General features: G+C 35.4%; 1 protein-coding gene across 1 annotated transcript in view; it reads left to right on the forward strand.

Moving 5' to 3' along the window:
- Positions 1–5,050: 5,050 nt before the first annotated feature.
- TAFA2 (TAFA chemokine like family member 2) overlaps positions 5,051–22,755 on the forward strand; it is an 88,770-nt gene continuing 71,065 nt past the window's right edge. Inside the window, exon 1 of the mRNA XM_044679214.1 lies at positions 5,051–5,156. Coding sequence (XP_044535149.1) covers positions 5,051–5,156 — 106 coding nt within the window. The remainder of the gene's footprint in view (positions 5,157–22,755) is intronic.

Here is a 22,755-nt window from a genome sequence, read left to right on the forward strand (position 1 = left end):
ATCAAAACAACTCTGAGGTATCACCTCACACCTAGCAGATTGGCTAAAATGAAAGAAGGGGAGAGCAATGAATGCTGGAAGGGATGTGGCAAAACTGGGACATTAATGCATTGTTGGTGGAGTTGTGAACTGATCCAACCATTCTGGCTGGCAATTTGGAACTATGCCCAAAGGGCTATAAAAGACTGCCTGCCCTTTGATCCAGCTATATAATTGTTGGGGTTTGTACCCCAAAGAGATCATCAATAAACAGACTTGCAGGAAAATATTTATAGCTGCACTTTTTGTGGTGACAAAAAACTGGAAAATGAGGGTATGTCCTTCAATTGGGGAATGACTGAACAGATTGTGGTATATGCTGATGATGGAATACTATTGTGCTCAAAGGAATAATAAATTGGAGGAATTCCATGTGAATTGGAAAGACCTCCAGGAATTGATGGAGAGTGAAAGGAGCAGAGTCAGAAGAACATTGTACACAGAGACCAATACAGTGTGGTAAAATAAAATATAATGGACTTCTGTACTAGTAGCGATGCAATGATTCAAGACAATTCTGAGGGATTTATGGAAAACAATGCTACCCACATTCAGAGGAAGAACTACAGGAGTGGAAAGAGAAGAAAAACAACTGTTTGAACACATGGATTGAGGCAGACATTATTGGGAATGTAGACTCGAAACTACCACACCAATGCAACTATCAACAATTTGGAAATAGGTCTTGATCAAGATGCTGATTATATTAACTTTATTTGGAGAATTTCCATCTCAACTCAGATTTTTATCATAGAAACTGATATATAAGCATGCTCCCAACAATCCTGTCTTTGTAAAGATGGATAACTTAGTTTTAAGATTTTAGATTTATCCACATCTTTCAAGATTGTGTTAGCTTCCATTTTAATGAACATGTCTTCCAAGATTAAAGCAATTCATAAAAATCTTAAAATAGAACAGGGTCAAACATAGATCCTTAGGGGGTTCCACTGGAAACCAGCTGCCAAGTTGACATTGAACCATTTGTCTTTTCTTTAAATCTGTCCTTTCATCTACTTTCAAATCCACCTAATTGAATTGTCATCTCTATATTCCCAAGACTAATCTCAACCAAATTAAAATTTAATTGGGAGATGTTTAACAAAATAAATAAAAATACAATCAAACATAGATAATATTAACATGTAGCCTTCTACTTTTTATGCAACCTACAGGGATCCCTATGTATGTTTCAGCACTCTGTGTTTGTATTTGAGTTTGACACTAGTCCACATCTCTCCATCTTTTCCACAAGAATAGAGATACTCTATCAAGTGCCATATTAAATTCCAGTTAACCTCAATTTATTATATTCTCTTAATTGAATAATTTTGTAGCTATTTTTAAAAAGGCAGTAAAGTTGGTCCATTTGAGATATTCTTGAAGGAGTAGTGCTTGATTTTTATATTTATTGATTCCTTTTCCAGATCTTCACAAATCGAGTCTTTGTTTACTAGGTATTTCTGATCTGTAATCTTTGGTTTGTCATCCCAGTTGTTCTTTTCCCAAGTCCAATTTTCCTTTCCTTTTGCATGCTAGTTTTGGTTTGTGGTAAAAATGAAAATACAATCTATACTTGCATAATATGCAGTTTCTTGTTCTAGACATTGTAATCTTGCATAATACTATTTAGTTTCCTTCTAGTAGTATCACTTGAAACATCACATCTGGGATGTAGTCATCTTCTTTGAAAAATATTGGGAGATTTTCTGTTATGTTTTAGATGCATGCCCTAGGCAGACAACAGATCTCTCTGTTTTTATCAAACTGATAAATACTTGCCTCAGTGTTCCCAGAGCAGAGAATCATGGCTTATATAACTATCATGCTTCTTTTGTTGATCTTTAATGGATAATCATAGTGAGTAAACATGAAGGTCTCTACCACATCATTCCTTGAAGGTCAAGGATTTCGATTTTCTCCCTAGCAATCTAGCTTTTATTTTTCATGACTGAACCTCAAATCTATTTTGTTTGCTTGTTGTAGCTCTAGTTTAGATCTTTTCTTTTCCTTCCTTTCCTCCTTTATGTTTTATTTTCCACAATCTACAGCCTCCTGACAAGGGTCAATTTCCTCTTCTTCCAACTCAGAATTCCCTTTTCCCTCATTCTCTTTCCTTTGGGAATATTTCATTTTTCCTCAAAGCCTGGAGTATAGAAATTCAATTGTCAAGTTCCTTCACTTTTCTTTTATGAGGGATATTAGCCTATATGGAGGTAGGAAAAATGCATATGTGATTTCTTTTTTTAAGGTTAATGGAGTAATAATAGCAATATAAATCCTACCTCACATTTCTATAGAGCACCTTAAAGTTCCACAATCATTTTTCTCTCAGCCATGTGAGACTGGTCCAGCAAGTATATTCCCCATTTTACAGATCAGGGGATTTAATCTCAGGGAGATTAAATAATTTGTTCATAGTCACACAGTTAGTACGTATAAGAGTTGAAAGTGTCTAGTAAAAGCCTCCTAGTTCCAAGTTAAGCTCTTTTGGCCTGGAGAGGGGAAAACCTGACTTCAAAATGGCCTCAGATATTTAAGTTGTGAAATGACTTGAGCAAGTCATTTAGCATCTGCCTCAGTTTCCTTAAGTGTACAAAAGGATAATAGCTCCTCAGAATGTTGTGAAGATCAGATGAGATAATATTTATAAAGCACTTAGAATTGTGTCTGGCACAGAGTAGTAGACACTACAAATTTTTTTTTCCTCATCCCCTTCCCATACCATGCTGCCTTCGTTATATCAGTTTGATATTTTTATTTAGAGTTTATAACCCCAAAATAAAATTCATTGAGTGGATAAGTTTGTATTTTGTTGGGCTGTTTTGCATTGTTTTTCCCAACAATTCAAACAAGTTTTGCTTTTTCTTTGAAATATCTAGAAAAAAATCTAGAAAAAAATGACAATATGGTAACTTCGTATACCCATGATTTCTGGGGGGGAAAGGTGCAAAATATGTTGCTGTCACAGTTAAGAACTGAATAAATATTTTTGGAGGTAGCATGTCTGTGGTATGATAATTTAGATAGAGAGGACATAGAGAATCCTTTCTTGAAGTTATCCATCATAGACAAAAAGTAACATTATGAGGGAATTAGATCAGCAAGTGTTAGTGGGAATTGTGTGAACCATACTGACTCCATCTTGTGACTCAATTCTGGATCTAGCTCAGTTCCATTTGTATTCAATCATGGGTCCAATTCAATTTCTGTCTTGTGAGAAAACTTTATTCAATTCTTGGATTTATGAGAAAACTTTATTATATTGTTTAAACCTGCTGTGGATAGCTGGGAAGCTGGATCACCTCTTCTTACTGCTTTGATATCCTTAACTAAGGACTTAGGTTATACTAACCAGAAACCCATCCAGATCCCAAGATTGATGCTAAGAATTTTCTTACAATTATACATCTTGAGAAACCTGCATGTGTTATCTAAAAACTGACCCCACACTGGTTAAATAGTTTTGTTTTTTTCATGTTCCTTTGAGTGAATGCAGGCACTTTGTGGGCATGAGACTTTTTCTGTTTTCAAGGAATTGTACCAATTTTTCTCCTGCACTCAAATTGGAAATCATTTTGTCTAATTTTGTATCCTGGTTAATTGTTTTCTTTTAATTTTGGGTCTTATTTGAATGTTTATAATGGATAAAAATCTCTCCTTCCCTGTATTTTGGGTTCAGCACCATTGGTGTGCAATTGGTATGCATTGGCTAATAAATTAATAGGGTAACAAGCTCAGACCTTTGGTTCCTCAGTCATTTCATCTTTCACACCTGAACTTAGAAAACTGGGAAGAGATCAAAAGCAGACTCAACAAGAAGTGTCAAACATGTGGGCTGTGCTTCCAGAACTAGATTAAAATGTATTAGAGAAATATTTAGCAAAATAAATAAAAATACAATAAAATATAGATACTACATTTTAAGAACTAAATTAATATGCAGCTCACAGAGATCCTTTCATATAGTTTTTTAGACCTATTAGAACTTGAGTTTGACACAACTGGCCTAGACTGAATTTGAAGCAGACCAGAAGGTCACCATATAGTTACTTGAGTGACTAGTGGACTACCTGTGACTCTTATGGTGGGATAAAATAAAATGAATGATTGTCAAAGCACCCTTGCATACATCCTGTTTAATCCTTCTCCTAATACAAGACTGAAGGTTAATGAAGATGTGTAAGTTGATCTGTGACAGATACACAGTTTCAGACTTTGATTTTCACAAAAGCACTTATTTATTTCTCTTCTAAAATATCTTATAGCGTCTTATTTTCCTTTTGTTCAGAGCCAAAACCTGTTTATTTTTAATCAGTAAGGATTACTGTGTGTCTGTTATGGATCCAGATTTATGAGGCAGGTAGTAGAGAAATCTAAAGGAAACAAATGAAGTGTACTTTTTAAATCTATGAAACCCAGTTTATTTTAAGATTCAGTTTACTGTGGAAAAAGAGCCCTAAACTTAGACTCAAAAGATCTAGTTCTTGCTGTTAAAGATCTGTGATCATGGGCAAGTGATAAACTTTTCAAACCTCAGCGATGGATGATGAAACATCATGTCATATGAGAATTAGTTGGATGAAAGGGAGTTATTTATCCAAGATGAGAGATATCTTTTAAGGGTCAAAAATAGCTATTTTCAGGTCTTCAAAGAGGGGATCTCATTCTGGGAGAGGGATTAGATTTTTTTTTGTTTGGCTCCAGAGGACAGATATCAGGAGCAATTGGGTAGGATCTGTAGAGATGAACTTAAGCTTGAAGCCAGGAAAATTCCAACAATTAGCACTGTTTTATATAGGGAATGGGATTGGCTCAGGAGAAAGTGGGGTCTTCCTACTGAAGGTCTTCAAGGAGAGAATAGATGAGATTCATATATTGTAGTGAGAATTACTTTTGGGGTATAGGTTGGACTAGGTGGTTGCTGAGATTTCTTTCATGTCTAAAATTCTGTAAAAATGGATGTGATCATGTCATGTACTTAAACATTTTCTTTTCTTTTCTTTGCAGGATGAATAAGAGATACTTACAGAAAGCAACAAAAGGAAAGCTGCTAATAATAATATTTATTGTAACCTTGTGGGGCAAACTAGCATCTGGTGCAAACCACCATAAAAGTAAGAAATTTGAGCTCCTTTTTTTTTTCAGTGCCTTGTTGAGGTTGGCTCTACTTTAAAAAAGCATGGCTCTGTTTTGGGTAGTTTTTGTGATTTTCCTGGGTGCAAATTTCTCCTGAGAGTGCTCTACAAATAAAGATTCAGGGAGAATGATTTCTCAAGTCAGTGTGTTATGGAAGGAAATGGTTATTTAATGTTTCCCGGATTGGTGCCATATCAGTTTAGCATGCCGATTCAATCCACAGGAAATTGCAACTCTGACAATTTCAGTGCCATTTTCCTTTCTGGGATGGGGCAGTTGAAAAGTTAAGTTGACATGTAATAAAGATGTATCAAGAAGCATATGAGGGCTCTCGAGGAGTTCTTGACTGCAATAGACCTCATAAAGAAACCATCTTTAATAACATCCATTCTGCTATGGCATGCAAATGGTTTGCCTGTCAAAGTGAAGTTTTTGCACAGCCAGTCCTGAATGTCATTGCCTTCTCAAAAGAAAGAAGATGAGCCTTAATCTTTGGTTCCTGACGTGACTGTCTCTACTTCCACTGAAACACTAATATAAATGTTCATATAATACATATTATATGTCAAAATATGCTTAATGTGCTGCTGATGGTTTAAATCTGCCCATGCCAATCAGTGAGAGTCCTTAATCTATAGATGCCCATTAAATCTGAAAGGCTTTGGTAGCCCAAAGTTTAACCTTTGCTTCCTTATTTCTGGCTAGTAGAATTAATATAGTGAATTAAAATGGGATTATTTTTGACCTGATCCCTTCACGGTCAAATATTCTTAACTTAAGAAGCCAATTTCTTGCTTTTCTGAATTTTCTGTCTAATTTCCAATTCCTCATGACAGATTCTCATATCATTCCATGTCTCTTGATGCCCCACCACTTTAAATAAACCTATAAATATGTAAATATACTAGGGAATTTTCTTTACCAATAATTTCACAGACTCAGTCTCTAGGCCCAACCCTCTTATATCACTTTTTGACTCTTGGTGAAGTCATTATAAAAGCTTTATTTTCAAATTCCTTTTTTAAAGGTAGAAAGGAAGAATTTTAAAAACTCTTATTGTTTTCCAATTAATAACCATTTATTTTCTCTCTTCACCTCTCTCTAATTGAACGATAACAAAATCCTCATAACATTTACATAGAAAGTGAAGTAAATTCTCTCATAAACCATGTCTAAACACTTATGTTTCCTTATGTATCTTGAGGCTATCACCCTTCTGTTAGGTGGTGGCTAGCATGCTTCATCTTCAGTCCTGGGGAATTGAGGTTTGTCACTACATTGCTCAGGAATTTATAATCTCTTGAATTTTGGTGTATTAGTCTGATTACATGAAATTAATTCCTATTATATGGAACATTGTAATAGAGAGAGATCAAAAGCCTTGGTCGAACCTCTGTGCTCCTGTACTGTCAAGTCCAAATAAAATACCAAGGCAATTCTGGGTGAATATCAGGGGAAGACAAAAACTTCCTAACAATTAGAACTGTCTCATTGTGAAATAAGCTGCCATGCAAAAAAGTGTGATATACCTCATTGAAGGTATTTGTGCAAAAGTGAAAAATTGTTATAAAATATGGGTTGGACTAAATGGCTATGGGGGTAGATCCCTTTCAATCACAGAATTCTGTTTTTTTGTAAAATATGCTATAGGGTGATTTGGGGGAAAATTTAAGAAAAAAACATAATTTTACTTGTCTGGGCATCATTAGTTGCTGATTGCTGATAAGATCTTCCAAATTTTGGGTCAACAGACTTCTATTTGACCTTGAGATTGGCCATGTTGTCAGAACAGTGACTCATATGGTGCTGTTCTCTGAAGAGTCAGCATAGCCCACTCACTGCAGAAGGTACTCTGTCTGGTTTGAAAATTTTGTCTGAGGGTTTTTGAATGAATTTAGTCAGCTAACAAGGAAAAGTGTTTACGTATTTCTCTCATATATTACCAGAATCTTGGCTCTTGAAAGAGTGACTTTGATGTAAATCACTTAAAACCTAAAAAAAATATTTCCTGGAATAACTTCAGTCTACTGAGACCTAGATCCTGAAAGGATGGTGCACAGTGGTATAGAGGAGGAAAATCTCAAGGGGAAATCATGTTGAATTCATTTGGTAGGTTTGTTTTGTGATATTTTTCTGTTGTTATAACCCTCATAAACATTAAATATTGCATCCCTCTACCTACAGATTCTAGATAATCCATGGTGATATATTTTATTCTCTACTATTCATCCCAATGGATATTAGATTGAAGACTCCCATTGTTGAGTCTAAATACGAAGCACTGGGGTCTTTCATATCCTAAAGTTTAAATTTGAATTTTACTTAAATATGAAATATTTTGTGAAATAGAATGATATTTTTAGGCAATTGGAGTCAGCTTTTTAAAAATAAACATTTATTAATATTTATATTTTAGAAAAGTTAACATGGTTACATGATTATGCTCTTACTTTACCCTTCAGCCCCCGACCACCTCCCCTCCCCTGGCCGATATTTATTTCCACTGGTTTTAACATGTGTCATTAATCAAGACCTATGTCCAAATTGTTGATAGTTGCATTGGTGTGGTACTTTCAATCCCCAATCATGTCCTCATCAACCCATGTATTCGAGCAGTTGATTTTCTTCTGTGTTTCCTCTCCTGTTGTTCTTCCTCTGAATGTGGGTAGCGTGCTTTACCATACATCCCTCAGAATAGTCCTGGGTCATTGCATTGTTGCTAGTACAGAAGTCCATTATAATCTATTTTACCACAGTATATCAGTCTCTGTGTACAGTGTTCTTCTGGCTCTGCTCCTTTCGCTCTGCATCAGTTCCTGGAGGTCTTCCCAATTCACATGAAATTCCTCCAGTTTATAATTCCTTTTAGCACAATAGTATTCCATCACCAGCATATACCACAATTTGTTCAGCCATTCTCCAATTGAAGGGCATACCCTCATTTTCCAGTTTTTTGTCACCACGAAAAGCGCAGCTATAAATATTTTCATGCAATTCTGTTTATCTATGATCTCTTTGGGGTATAATCCCAACAATGGTATGGCTGGATCAAAGGGTAGGTATTCTTTTATAGCCCTTTGGGCATAGTTCCAAATTGCCAGTTCACAACTCCACCAACAATGCATTAATGTTCCAATTTGGCCACATCCCGTCCAACATTCACTACTCTCTTTCATTTTAGCCATTCTACTAGGTGTGAGGTGATACCTCAGAGTTGTTTTGATTTGCATTCCTCTAATTATTAGAGATTTAGAACACTTTCTCAAGTGCTTATTGATACTTTTGATTTCTTTATCTGAAAATTGCCTATTCATGTCTCTTGCCCATTTATCGATTGGGGAATGGCTTGATTTTTTATACAATTGATTTAACTCCTTGTATATTTGAGTAATTAGACCCCTGTCAGAGTTTTTTTGTTATAAAGATTTTTTCCCAATTTGTTATTTCCCTTATGATCTTGGCTACATTGTTTTGGTTTGTACAAAAGCTTTTTAGTTTTATATAATCAAAATAATTAATTTTACCTTTTGTAATTTTCTCTCTCTTGCTTGGTTTTAAAGTCTTTCCTTTCCCACAGATCTGACAAGTAAACTATTCTGTGTTCACTTAACTTATTTATAGTTTCTGTTTTTATATTCAAGTCATTCACCCATTCTGAATTTATCTTAGTGTAGGGGCTAATCTCTCCCATATGGTTTTTCAAATTTCCCAACAGTTTTTGTCAAATAGTGGATTCATGTCCCAAAAATTGGGCTCTTTGGGTTTATCATACACTGTCTTTGCTGATGTCACTTACCCCAAGTCTATTCCACTGATCCTCCCTTCTGTCTCTTAGCCAATACCATACCATTTTGATGACTGCTGCTTTATAATATAGTTTAATATCTGGTATTGGTAGGCCCCCTTCCTTCGCATTTTTTTTCATTATTTCCCTTGATATTCTTGATCTTTTCTCATTCCAAATGAAATTTGTTATAGTTTTTCCTAATTCAGTGAAAATTTTTTTTGGTAATTTGATAGGTATGGAGCTAAATGGGTAAATTAATTTGGGTAGAATGGTCATTTTTATTATGTTAGCTTGTCCTACCCATGAGCAATCAATGTTTTTCCAATTGTTTAGAGCTAGTTTTAATTCTTTGAAAAGTGTTTTGTAGTTGTTTTCGTATAATTGCTGTGTTTGTTTTGGTAGATAGATTCCTAAGTATTTTATGTTCTCTAGGGTGATTTTAAATGGTGTTTCTCTTTCTACCTCTTGCTGCTGTGATGTGTTGGAAATATATAGAAATGCTGATGATTTATGTGCATTTATTTTGTATCCTGCAACCTTGCTAAAGTTGTTGATTATTTCTACAAGCTTCCTAGTTGATTCTCTAGGATTTTTTAAGTAGACCATCATATCTGCAAAGAGTGATAGCTTAGTCTCCTCATTGCCTATTTTAATAACCTCAATTTGTTTTTCTTCTCTAATTGCTACTGCGAGTATTTCTAGTACAATGTTAAGTAATAGAGGAGATAATGGGCATCCTTGTTTCACCCCTGATCTTATTGGAAAGGCTTCTAATATATCCCCATTGCATATGATGCTTGTTGATGGTTTTAAGTATATACTGTTTATTGTTTTTAGGAAAGGTCCTTCTATTCCTATACTTTCCAGTGTTTTCAATAGGAATGGGTGCTGTATTTTGTCAAAGGCTTTTTCAGTATCTATTGAGATAATCATGTGATTTTTGTTTGTTAGATTATTGATATGGTCAATTATGTGGATGGTTTTCCTAATGTTGAGCCATCCTTGCATTCCTGGTATAAATCCCACCTGATCATGGTGGATGATCCTCTTGATCACTTGCTGGAGTCTCTTTGCTAGTATTCTATTTAAGATTTTTGCATCTATGTTCATTAGGAAGATTGGTCTGTAGTTTTCTTTCTCTGTTTTTGATCTCCCTCCCTTTGGAATCAGTACCATATTTGTGTCATAAAAGGAATTTGGTAGGACTCCTTCTTTGCTTATCATATCAAATAATTTGTGTAGTATTGGGATTAGTTGTTCTTTGAATGTCTGATAGAATTCACTTGTGAATCTATCAGGCCCTGGCAATATTTTCTTACGGAGTTCTTTGATGGCTTGTTCAATTTCTTTTTCTGATATGGGATTATTTAGGTATTCTATTTCTTCTGCTGTTAATCTAGGCAGTTTATATTTTTGTATATATTCATCCATATCTCTTAGATTGCTATATTTTTGCCATATAATTGGGTGAAATAGTTTTTAATGATTGCCTTAATTTCCCCTTCATTAGAGGTGAGGTCTCCCTTTTCATCTTTGATACTATCAATTTGGTTTTCTTCTTTCCTTTTTTTATTAGATTGACCAGTACTTTGTCTATTTTATCTGTTTTTTCATAATAGCAGCTTCTAGTCTTATTTAATAATTCAATAGATCTTTTACTTTTGATTTTATTAATTTCTCCCTTGGTTTTTAGTATTTCTAATTTAGTTTTCATTTGGGGATTTTTAATTTGCTCACTTTCTAATTTTTTGAGTTGAGTTCATTAATCTCTGCCCTCCTTAATATGTTAATATATGCAGTCAAGGATATAAATTTCCCCCTGAGTACTGCCTTGGCTGCATCCCACAGAGTTTGGTAGGATGTCTCATCATTGTCATTCTCTTCAATGAAATTGATGATTGTTTCTATGATTTCTTCTTTGACTAATTGGTTTTGGAGAATCATATTATTTAATTTCCAATTAGTTTTTGATTTTCTTGTCCAGGTGCCCTTACTAATTATTATTTTCATTGCATTATGATCTGAGAAAGTTACATTTATTATTTCTGCTCTTTTGCATTTGTTTGCAATGTTTCTATGCCCTACTACATGGTCAGTCTTTGTGAATGTACCATGTACAGCTGAAAAAAAGGTGTATTCCTTTTTGTCCCTATTTATTTTTCTCCACATATCAATTAAATCTAATTTTTCTAGGACTTCATTCACCTCTCTTACCTCTTTCTTATTTATTTTTTGGTTCGATTTATCTAGATCTGACAGAGGAATATTTAGATCTCCCACTAGTATGGTTTTACTATCTATTTCCTTCTTGAGCTCTTCCAGTTTCTCCTTTATGAATTTGGATGCTATGCCACTTGGTGCATACATATTGAGCAGTGTTATTTCCTCATTTTTTATATTGCCTTTAATCAGGATGTAATGACCTTCCCTGTCTTTTTTAATCATATCTATTTTTACTTTGGCTTTGTCAGAAATCACAATTGCCAGTCCTACCTTCCTTTTCTCATTAGAGGCCCAAAAAATTTTGCTCAAGCCCTTAACCTTAAACTTGTGTACATCCACCTGCCTCATATGTGTTTCTTGTAGACAACATATGGTAGGGTTTTGGTTTCTAATCCACTCTGCTATTAGCTTCTGTTTTATGAGTGAGTTCATCCCATTCACATTCAGAGTTATAATTATCAGTTGTGCATTTGCTGACATTTTCGTATTCTCCCCCTATTCCTACCCCTTCTTCTTAACCTATTTCCTTTTAAACCAGTGGTTTTCTATTAAGCTGGTATCCCTTATCCCCTCCCTTGATTAACTTCCCTTTTTACCTCCTCCCTTATTATTCCCCTCTTTTTATTTTTAAATGTCTATTAAATTCCCTCCCCCTTCTTCTCCCCTCCCTTTTTTCGCCTCCATCCTCCCCTGCTCCCCTTGGTTTATCCCTTCTGACTTTCTCAGTAGGTTTAGATAGAGTTTTATATCCCAGTGGATAATATAGCTACTCTTCCCTCTCAGGGTTAATTACACTAAGAATAAGGTTTAAATATTACCTCTTAATGCTCTCTTCCTCTTCCCATGCCCTCTTTGTGTGTAATAGAATGTCCTATTTTTCTTATTCCTTCAAGATTCTCTTGGTGTCCTCCACTATTTACTGCTCTCTTTCCCTCCCGCCCATATCATTTTAGACCATTTAGTATTCCAACCTCTCCCTATGAATAATTCTTCTAATTATTATAATAGTGAATGCTATAATGGTGAACAGAGTTCACTACAGAGAATTATACATAACATTTCTCCACATAGGAGTTCCAATAATTAGATCCTATTGAAGCCCTTAAAGAGGCAAATTTAAAAAAAAATATGAGTTTTCTTACTTTCCCTTCTGTTTCTTATTTACCTTTTCATGTTTCTCCTGATTTTTGTGGTTGGATATCGAACTTTCCATTTAGTACTGGTCTTTTCTGTGCAAATGCTTGGAAATTTTCTATCTTGTTGAATTCCCAAACTTTCCCCTGGAAGAATATAGTCTTGATGGGTAAGTGATCCTTGGTTGTAAACTCAGTTCTCTTGCCTTTCTGAATATCATATTGCAAGCCTTGCGGTCTTTTAGTGTGGAGGCTGCCAGATCCTGTGTGATCCTGATTGGTACTCCTTGATATCTGAATTGTCCCTTTCTGGCTTCTTGTAAAATTTTTTCTTTTACTTGGAAGCTCTTAAATTTGGCTACTATATTCCTGGGGGTTGTCTTTTCTGGGTCTAGTGTAGAGGGTGATCTATGGATCCTTTTAATGTCTATATTGCCCTCTTGTTGTAGAACTTCAGGGCAATTTTGCTGAATAATTTCTTTTAGTATAGAGTCCAAATTTCTATTAATTTCTGCTTTTTCAGGAAGACCAATGATTTTCAGATTGTCTCTTCTAGACCTGTTTTCTTGATCTGTCAGTTTCTCATTGAGATATTTCATGTTTCCTTCTATTTTATCAGTCTTTTGACTTTGTTTTATTTACTCTTGCTGTCTTGATAGATCATTGGCTTCTACTTGCCCAATTCTTATCTTTAGAGACTGGTTTTCTGCTCTAAGCTTTTGATTTTCCTTTTCAGTTTGGTCTGACCTGTTTTCCAGCTGTTTGATTTTGGTCTCCAATTTGCTTATTAATTCTTTTGATTTTGGAGCATCTTTTTCTAATTGCCCAATTCTAGCCTTTTGAGACTGGTTTTCGGCTACAATCTTTTGGTTTTCCTTTTCAATCTGGTCATTTCTGGTCTTTGATTTACTTGCCTCACTTTCCAATTGTGAAATTCTGCCTTTTAAACTGTTATTTTCTTGCCAGATCTCTTCCATTTTTCTCATGATCTCAGATCTGAACTCTTCAAGACCTTGTGACCCATTTTCATTGTTTTGGGAAGGTTCGGATTGTTTGTTCTCCTCTACTGTTTCCTTTGTTGTCTGGATTTTTTCTATGTAAAAGTTGTCAAGTGTAAAAGGTTTTTTCTTCTTCATCTTTCTTTTCTGATTTTCCTGATGATTCTAGCTTGCCATTGTAAGCTGAGTCCCCTCTCAGCTTTATGCTCTCGCCCAGGATCTGTCTGCACCCTTTAGACTCCTGAGATCTCAGGTCTAGTTGTTTTGAGACAAGCCTCCTGGTGGTCTCCTTGCTTGTTCTTCTGCCTGAAGCTCCTTTAACAGTCTCAGGGAGCTGCTTCCACAGTCAAGCACCTCTCTGCACTGGTCCCCACTCAAGGTCCTCTCCTGCACTCAGAATCAGCCCCTTTGTCCACGCCTTAGTCCACACCTTACCCCGCGCCTGTGTCAGCCCCTTCACCTTCACCTGGGCTCAGGGTCTGTGTTCAGAGTCCATGAGTTCTTTAGCCTCTTGGTGGGGTTCTTAAGTCTTGCTGCTCTCAGGAACAAGCCCTGTTGAGCTGCCAATGACTTAATGGGTGCCCCAAACTTGCTCTCACTCATGCACTGGCTTTGGAGTTGTAGGTGGTGTGCGGGTGGTGGGAGGGGGTTGCTCCGCTTGTGTTTTCGTGAGAGCTGTTTCACCCCTTTATAGTATGGAAATGTCCCGATTCCATGTACCTTCGATGCTGTGCCCTGTTGTGGGGTCCCTTCTTTCCTCTGAATTTGTTTTTATGTCTTCATGAGGAGTCCTATATGCGTGGGTTAGGAGAGGTCCAGCAGTTACTTTTTACTCTGCCACCATCTTAACCCTGCCTCTGGAGTCAGCTTTTTAATAGTTTCTAGATGCTTCAACATATACCTCATTAACAAAGACCAATTTTTATTTCAAAAATTTAAATATACTGTATTTTTACTTGTCAAATGATGAGAAATTTATTAAAGTAAAAATGGATGAGAAGTGACCTATGGCAAAACACTCTGGATCCCAATTTCCATTCCTATAAAATGATGGGACTAGACTAGAACCACAAGGTAATAGTATCTTTTCTAAGTATAAAGATTATAATACATGCACTGAAAATTATGTATTTCTTACATAATAATATAATATAATAATAATATAGCTTTGATGCCATTTTAAGAGTTCATTGTCTGTAAACACCTAAATAAATGCCCATTTGAACAAAAACCCAAGTAGAAACATATTTTGGGGATACGTAGTATCCTATGGAATTCTTCCATTCATTTGCTTCCCCTCTCCCTTTTGTTAACTTTGAACTTTGTTCGTGGTTATAAAAAGCTCTAAAATTGAAGATATTTTAATAAAGAATCTACAAAAGCCTTTAAAAAGTGTAATTTCAATAATTTCCCTCAGGCACATTAAGAAGGTGAGTTTAATTTATGAGGAAAGACATAATTTGATAAGCTGTCAACTTCCAGGCAGGTAACTCAGCAGGATATCCCCTTTTGAGGTGTTGGTCAATAGCAAGTGTAATACATACCCATTGCCTATACTTTCTCTCCTTTCATTCGTTTCTTAACTTTTTGCTCTCTGACTTCCAAACTCATCATTCAACTAAAACTATTCTTTAAAAAGTTACTAATGGTTTTTAGTTGCTGAATTTGATGGCTCTTTTTAAATATGCAAACTATTTTATTCTCTCTGCAACGTTTGACAGTATCAGGCACCTTTTTCTTTTTGATACACACTCATCTCTGGAGCTTTTGTAACTTTGGTTCTCTACTTCTTTGGGTGCTGTCTCTTAGTCCCTTTGTTTATCATTCATATCACATTCTCTAACTATGACTATGTCTTGGGCTTTCAGGCACAGGACAAAGCCTTAGAGTATACCCATGGTTACTGAGTGTGATAAGGATGGCATAGAGGTGAATTGGTTAACCAATAGTAGGAGGCTTGATTGGATAAAAGAATTTCAGTGATCTTGATTATTTTTTTAATTTTTATAAAACCCTTACCTTCCATCTTGGAGTCAAGACTGCGTATTGGCTCCCAGGCAGAAGAGTGGTAAGGGTAGGCAATGGGGGTCAAGTGACTTGCCCAGGGTCACACAGCTGGCAAGTGTCTGAGGCCAGATTTGAACCTAGGACCTCCCAACTCTAGGCCTGGCTCTCAATTCACTGAGATACCCAGCTGCCCCCAGTGATCTTGATTATTGAAATAAACACATCTGAGTGATGGAAAGACCAAAGATGGGAATATCTCTGTTTATAGTTGATGTGGAGTGAAGGAATAGTTGATGAAAGTTAAATAGATTGAAGAATGTGGGAGCTAGGGTAATTTAAGAAACCTCAACATATGTATTGAAGGTCTGTAGTAGAAAGGCAGGCATTGAGATGGAAAGGAAACAGAGTTAGACACTGAAAAGTCTGAGAAAGAAAGGAGAAGGAATTTTGCGGTTGGTAGAGGAAAGCCACAAAGATCTGCAATGGGCAATGAATTTGAGTGGAATGAATCTTGAAGGAATAAAGATTACTGAAAGATAACATCTGTGCCATATGGAACAAGTAGTATGTTGTCTGTATCTCTAAAACAAGTATGTTGGGGTATAGGGTTAAGAAAGTATAAGACCTTACAGAAGAGATAAAAAGAGGGAAAGTGTTATCTAGAGGAAGAAAAGTCTCTGTGTATGTCATAAAATAGAAGAAGCAAAAATTGAAGAGGTATATAAAATGAAGAAAGTTTAATAATTATGGAATGAGAAGTCCAGAGGTCCTAGAGGAAGGGGTGAGAAGAACTGGAATAGGGCATAGGAGGATAGTGAAGAAAGTCTATAAGTGATACAAAAGTAGAAGGTTAGGGTAGATTTTTTTCCTGAGACCCATGGTGGTCTGAAATTTGAATTACTGTATGAAGCAAAGTTTCTATTAACTCTTTTTTCAAAGTTATCCTATCAAAACACTAATAAGATGAAGATAAAATTTGGGGGCTTATCTTATAAAGAGAAAAAAGGGAGTAACATTTTATTCTTTTAGAGATAAAAAGGTTCATCTCTATTCCTTTAATATTTACTCTGCACTCATAATGTGCTTGTTTGGAGGCATATAATACAACCATACTTATGGTCTGTGGACTGATATTGTAAGGCATTTGACATTTATTCCATGTACTACATCACAGTTACAAACAACCACTCTAAGATGTACTGATTTTTTTCCTGAGGTTAGTATGAGCACCTGAATTTTATGTTCTTTTCTGTTTTCCCTGCCATATCAAATCTCTCTGGCACTTGCCCATGTATTTGATAGATGGCATGAGTGCAATGTAGGGAGAGGAAGTTAAAAGCAACTGGGTGGTACCAAATTCTAGCAAGAATAATAAGGTGGCTCCTAACAAGAGGAAGAAGAGAGTTTCAGATTAAGAGATATGACTCCTTCTAGATTGAAATTGACAATAACTCACAAATATTTTTGGAAATATAGCGTATTTATAAGGGAAAGTTATTGAGAATATAGATAGGAAGTATGAAACAAAAGAAACTTTTAGTAGTTTTGTATGCTTAGGGACAAGAAAATAAAAGGAAATTAAGGTAAAATAATTGGAAGTGGTAGAATAATAGTTGTTCTCATAGCAAGGACAGTGGAATAGTTTAATAAATAGTTGGTTCAATAAAAAGGGACATTTAGATGTATTATAGTAACTAAGTCCTGTTGGTGGACAAATTTCATTTTAGAACTAGGCAAAAACGTTGTGATACCTAGATTTACCTGGATGGTAAAGAAGTAGAGTCAGAATTAGAACTACCCTATTGATAATACCAAGTTCTATTTATTTCCAAGGAGAATCTAAGGATGGCACTAAATATAGAGAAACTTAGGACCTTTATAGAAAAGTCAGACTTGCCAAAGAGGAGGAAGAATTACAATGATGATTTATTACTTGAGTCCCTTTATACACTTTTTTACATTTGCTTATTTTACATTTGTGATTCCTTTGTGTCTGTGTTATCTGATTATTATAAGTATATATGTATATGTATATATACTTTTAAATAGATAGATGGATAGATAGATAGATAGATCGATAGACAGACAGACAGATAGATAGATAGATAGATAGATAGATAGATAGATAGACAGATAGATAGATTGTCTGAGTGGCTGAATAAAGGCTGTCCAGAACATGATAAATGCATTTATTACCTTGAGTGCATGTATAGAGCTGGGAACCCTATTATCTACATCTTTGGAGATATTAGCTATACAGATATAGCCTGAGATTTTTTAGAACAGACCCAAAGGGAAGTTGTTACCAAGAGGAGGATCACAATATAGTGAGCAGCATATTTATACACAACTTTAAATACCTTGTTCAGATCAGCCAAGGAGTTCTTATGCCAGTTCCCCCCACCAAAGAACTTGATTTCAGTATATTTTAGATACTGGAAATCACCTTTTTTTAGGAGCATGAAAGTTTAGCGCTCCTAGTTTCCTGTCAGATCCTTTTCTGATCTCCAATCAAAGTACATCTTATGAGGATGGTTACTATAAATTTTGAATTGGCGAAAACTATTTTTTCTAAAGTAAAGGCTATAAATACTTGCTAATTCAAAAATATGCTACAATGAAATAAGAACACTAATTTTTATTGGCTAAAGTCTATTGGAAGTTGCTTCATCAAAATATAAGAAATGGATTAAACTCAACGAACTTCTATATTTATGAGCAATTTTACCAAGAGAAACAGTTCTCAAAAGAAGGTACTGTCTAGGAGGCTGGTAGTCTCAGCATTAGTCAAGGTAGTAGTCTCAAATTGGATTTCCTCAGCAAATGTTCTTGTCAAAAGATAAGGTCAAATGAAGCTGGAGCAATTTTATAAGCAGGAAGTCATTTATTCATCCATGCCTGTGACATTTAATACCACTTGTGACACCCTAAACGTAACTTTTGTGGAGAAAATATTAGACCTATTTCCATGTTCAAACTCAATAGACTAGATGCTTTTATGGAAAGTCCTTCTCCCACTGTGACAAGTTGAAGGATAGAATGAAAGAGCATGCGTGTGTACCTGCATGTTCACACACACACTTAAATACATTCTAAATGATTCTCTTATGGTTTATAATTCAGACTGTGGGATAACCTTCACTTAATTTCATTTCTAGGAAATCTGATTCTATTCTGGGATTTGAAAGGTTAGTGAAAAATATGAAGGTACCCCTTTATCTTTTGTGTGTTTTCATTTGTATTCTTGACTCAGAGTTTTTGAGAAAATATTTTACAACTGTTGTGGCTGCATCCTTAAAGATTTTTGGCTTCAGGATAGGCAACTCCAAGGAAGAAAGCTTGTCTTCCTGATTCAGAAAGTAATAACCTGATAATCAAATATAGCTTTTATCTTAGAAACCCAAACCTTGGAGATCTTAATTCTGTTAGATGCTCATTAATGAAGAAATAATAACCCAGAATGATGTGAATGAAGGGAAGAAGAATGCCTTTTAATCAATTTCACTTTTCTTTGATCTTTCTCAAGCCTATCTTATAATATATGATCATAAATATTGTTTTTTGATGCATGCAATATGGAATTGGAGATACAGAGCTGGGTGTAGGTCCCACCTTTAATACGTACTGGCAATGTGACCTTAAGAAGGTCATTTAACAACTCAGTGCTTTAGGATATTCTCTAAAACTCTAAATTAGAGACGTTGAATCTAAATTAAATACTCTGACTCTAAAAGTAAGAGAAGAGATTGACCTGCTTTGATAGTGAGTTTCCTAAAACAATCAAATCTATTTCTGTTTATTATTATTATTATTATTATTATTATTATTATTATTATTATTAGTAGTAGTAGTAGTAGTAGTAGTAGTAGTAGTAGTAGTAGTAGTAGTAGTAGAACAGTAATAATAATAATGGTGAAGTAAGAGACCAGAGGGGCAGCTGGGTGGCTCAGTGGATTGAGAGCCAGGCCTAGAGACTGGAGGTCCTAGGTTCAAATCCGGCCTCGGACACTTCCAGCTGTGTGACCTTGGGCAAGTCACTTGACCCCTATTGCCCACCCTTACCACTCCTGGGCCAAGGACGGTCCCTAGCCTGGATGAAAAAGGAGGAGGGTTGGGCGTGGGGCTAGCAACCCCACCCTGTAAAAACTACATCTGCTAAAGAAACTGCAACCTAAAGTAGGGGCAGCTGGGTTATCTCAGCGGATTGAGAGCCAGGCCTAGACACGAAAGGTCCTAGGTTCAAGTCCGGGCTCAGACACTCCCAGCTGGGTGCCCCTTGCCTACTGGTTGTGGCCCTATGCTCCTAGAATGGAGTCCCAGGATAAAAAAAAAGACCAGGCTTTTATTTCTGACCCTATAACACTTACCACTTAGATTTTTGAGTCACCTAACCTTTCAGTGGCTCTTTTTTCCTCCAGTGATGCTTATCAGTATCAGACTGAGAAGTGAAAATTTATTGTGTCCTTTAATAGTTGATTTTTTTTATTTTGTGAATGTTTTATTTATAACACCAATACTTTGGGAAGTTTGTGCATTTGGAAGTCATTTTAAAATTCATTAAGTAAAGTTATAAGATTTCCATAAATTTTATAAAAATATTATAAATAAGATGCAGTGTTGGAGATTAAATGGCAATAAATTGAACACTTAATTGATGATAACTTTAATGATGAACACATCTACTTTTCCAAAGAGTTGTTCAGGTCCAAAGAGTAACTGCACCTATTATCTGCATTGGTGATCTCAGATGTGAGAAACTAATTCTAAATAGTGATGAAGATATTAGTCTGAAACGAATCTTATTGTCATAATAGACATTTTCATTGATCATGTGTCTATAAATAGTAGGGTGTTTGGGTATTTTTTATAAGAGAGTTCTTGAAAAAGAAAATCAATTTCCTAGTCACAGTAAGAGCAATCTTCTCCTTTTATGAAATAGACTTCCAGGTATTATAGTGATTCAATAATCATGGGCTCTCCATTTCCCAGCTCTTACCTGAAATGTCTTTGTGTATGCGAAGGTGTATCTGTGGTTATGTGAGCAATGTGAGAGAGCTAGGAGAGAAACCTCTGGAAGGAGAAAAAAATGATAATCTTATTTACTTTCACAGTTCTTAGTATCATTAGCATCATCATATAGGAAAGCTGTTTCACTTTATCCTCTTCTTTGAAGTGACATAGAATTATTTAATTTGGGAAGTTGGTGGAACCTTAAAGATTATCATCGTTTTATACCTTTAGCACTGTAAGGGATGTTAGAAGTCATCTCTTACAAATTTCTCATTTGACAAATAAGGAAAATGAGGCTGAGAGATGAGTCACTGGGCCAGTCAATAAACATTATTGAACACTTATTATCTATCAGGTAGTGTGGTAAACACTGGAGATTCAAAAAAAGGCAAAAGACTTTGAGGAATTCCTAGTCTAATGGTGAAACGATTTGCTCAGATTCATTATCATTGTTGGAAATACTACCTGGTTGGGAAGACTCTGGCCCCAAGGATAAATATTGAGATAAGTCAGACATGCAGGATTCCCCCCTACCCTGCTCTGATTTTTAAGAACTTGCAATGAGGTTATAAAGGAAAATTAAACAAGATGTAAATATAAAAAAAGAGCAAACTCAAAACACTAACTTGGAATTTTTGTGTTCAGGAAAAGCAAAATGAAGTATGTTTTCAATTAAAATGAGGTGGAGTTATAACAGAGACAGCTACACTGAGACTACCACAATTCATTTCATAATGTCTGTTTTGGGTTGATTTTGACCTCATAACATATAGATATGTGTATGTACATATAATTTCATATCTATATTTCTATGCGGAAATAGCTACATATCAACATATTAAATATATACACATAGATATACATACATCTCTCTAGCTATAGGTAGAAAGTTAACTATCTCCATTTGGGCATGTTTGCTATTTAGGACTATTGTAATTGTAAATATCATCCAAACTTTATGAAGCTAATAGAATTGACATTGCTTGCTAGAATATGTATAGCCACATTCACAAGTTAGTAAATTACCTACTGGTCAGTCTTATAAATGTTAGACACGCCAATATATTAAACATAAAATATTAATTAGTGCTAATTATTATTATACATTATTACGATTAACTTGTTAACTGAACCTTCATCATACATTAGAATCTAGAAACAGTTGGTTTAAATCAGGAAATCAGACCATGAACAAGCTGAAATGTTACCTTTTTAATTTGTTTTGCCCTGACACCTGTTATAAACTATGGGAGTATAAGTCCCTTAGCTTTGTGAAAGTTTCTTGGAGTCCAGTTAAGGCCATGGGAATAGACCCACATTTCTATGAATTTGGACTTGATAAACTTTCCAAGTTAGTTATAGGATGTTAGACTTCTTTCCCTTTCTCCTTACTCCCTCTTTTACCCTCTCAGCCTACTTCAGTACTCAAAAGTCCCCAAACATATCACACATCTTTTAACTCGTCTCTAGGGAATGGGTAGATGAGAACAATTTCTTTCTTTTTTTTTCTCATTTAAAATTTTTTCTTTTCTTTTTCAATTTTTTTATTGTTAAGCAAAACACTTCCATATCAGTCATTGTGGTAAGAGCAAACTCATACATAACCAAAACCCCAAAATACAACCATAAATACACTGATGTGAAAGACGACTCCAACACTTCTTTCTCTGGAAGAATAATTTCTTTCAATGGCCATGAAGGTGATTGAAGCAGACACTGCAAGACAAAGTCATCTACTGCATTCTGGACTATTGACATTCATCCTAACTTTTATCTTGCCACTAGACTTGGAAGACTCTGGAAGAGAGAGTGAAGCTGATGGCTTTTTGTGACTCTGCCTCATGGAAATCCAACTCACCTGCAAGTCCAGACATCACCCTATGCAATCGTTGATCTTCTTCCAAATGAAGGATGAACAACATGCTCATTTATTTTCTCAACTCTATTGATGTTCTCCCCCTTGATTCAGAGAGATTCTTACTTGATAAGGGCATAGACACTCTAGAATTTTTAATTCCTCAGTGATTCCATTCTGTGTCTTCTGTGACTGCATCTACTCCATTACTTATAGATATAGTATTAAAAAAATCTCTTACTTCCCTAGAATCAGTACTATGGCCAGTCAATAATTAATACTAGATATTGGTTTTAAGGCAGAACAGTGCTAAGGGCTAGACAATGGGTTCTAAGTGACCTGACCAGAGTTACTCAAACTAGGACATATCTAAGGCTAGATTTGAACCCAGGTCTTCCCATCTCTAGGACTGGCTCTCAATCCATTGAGCCACCCAGCTACCAACCCCATTCCTCCCACAACTCATAACTAAAGTTTTAAAACATCAGCCAAATCTTTTATTTGAAGGATTATGTTGGTGAATTTTTTCATAAGACCAAGATTCCTTTTGTAATAGTAGCTAGA

Source organism: Gracilinanus agilis, chromosome 5, assembly GCF_016433145.1.
Source record: "Gracilinanus agilis isolate LMUSP501 chromosome 5, AgileGrace, whole genome shotgun sequence".
Taxonomy (NCBI): Eukaryota; Metazoa; Chordata; class Mammalia; order Didelphimorphia; family Didelphidae; genus Gracilinanus; species Gracilinanus agilis.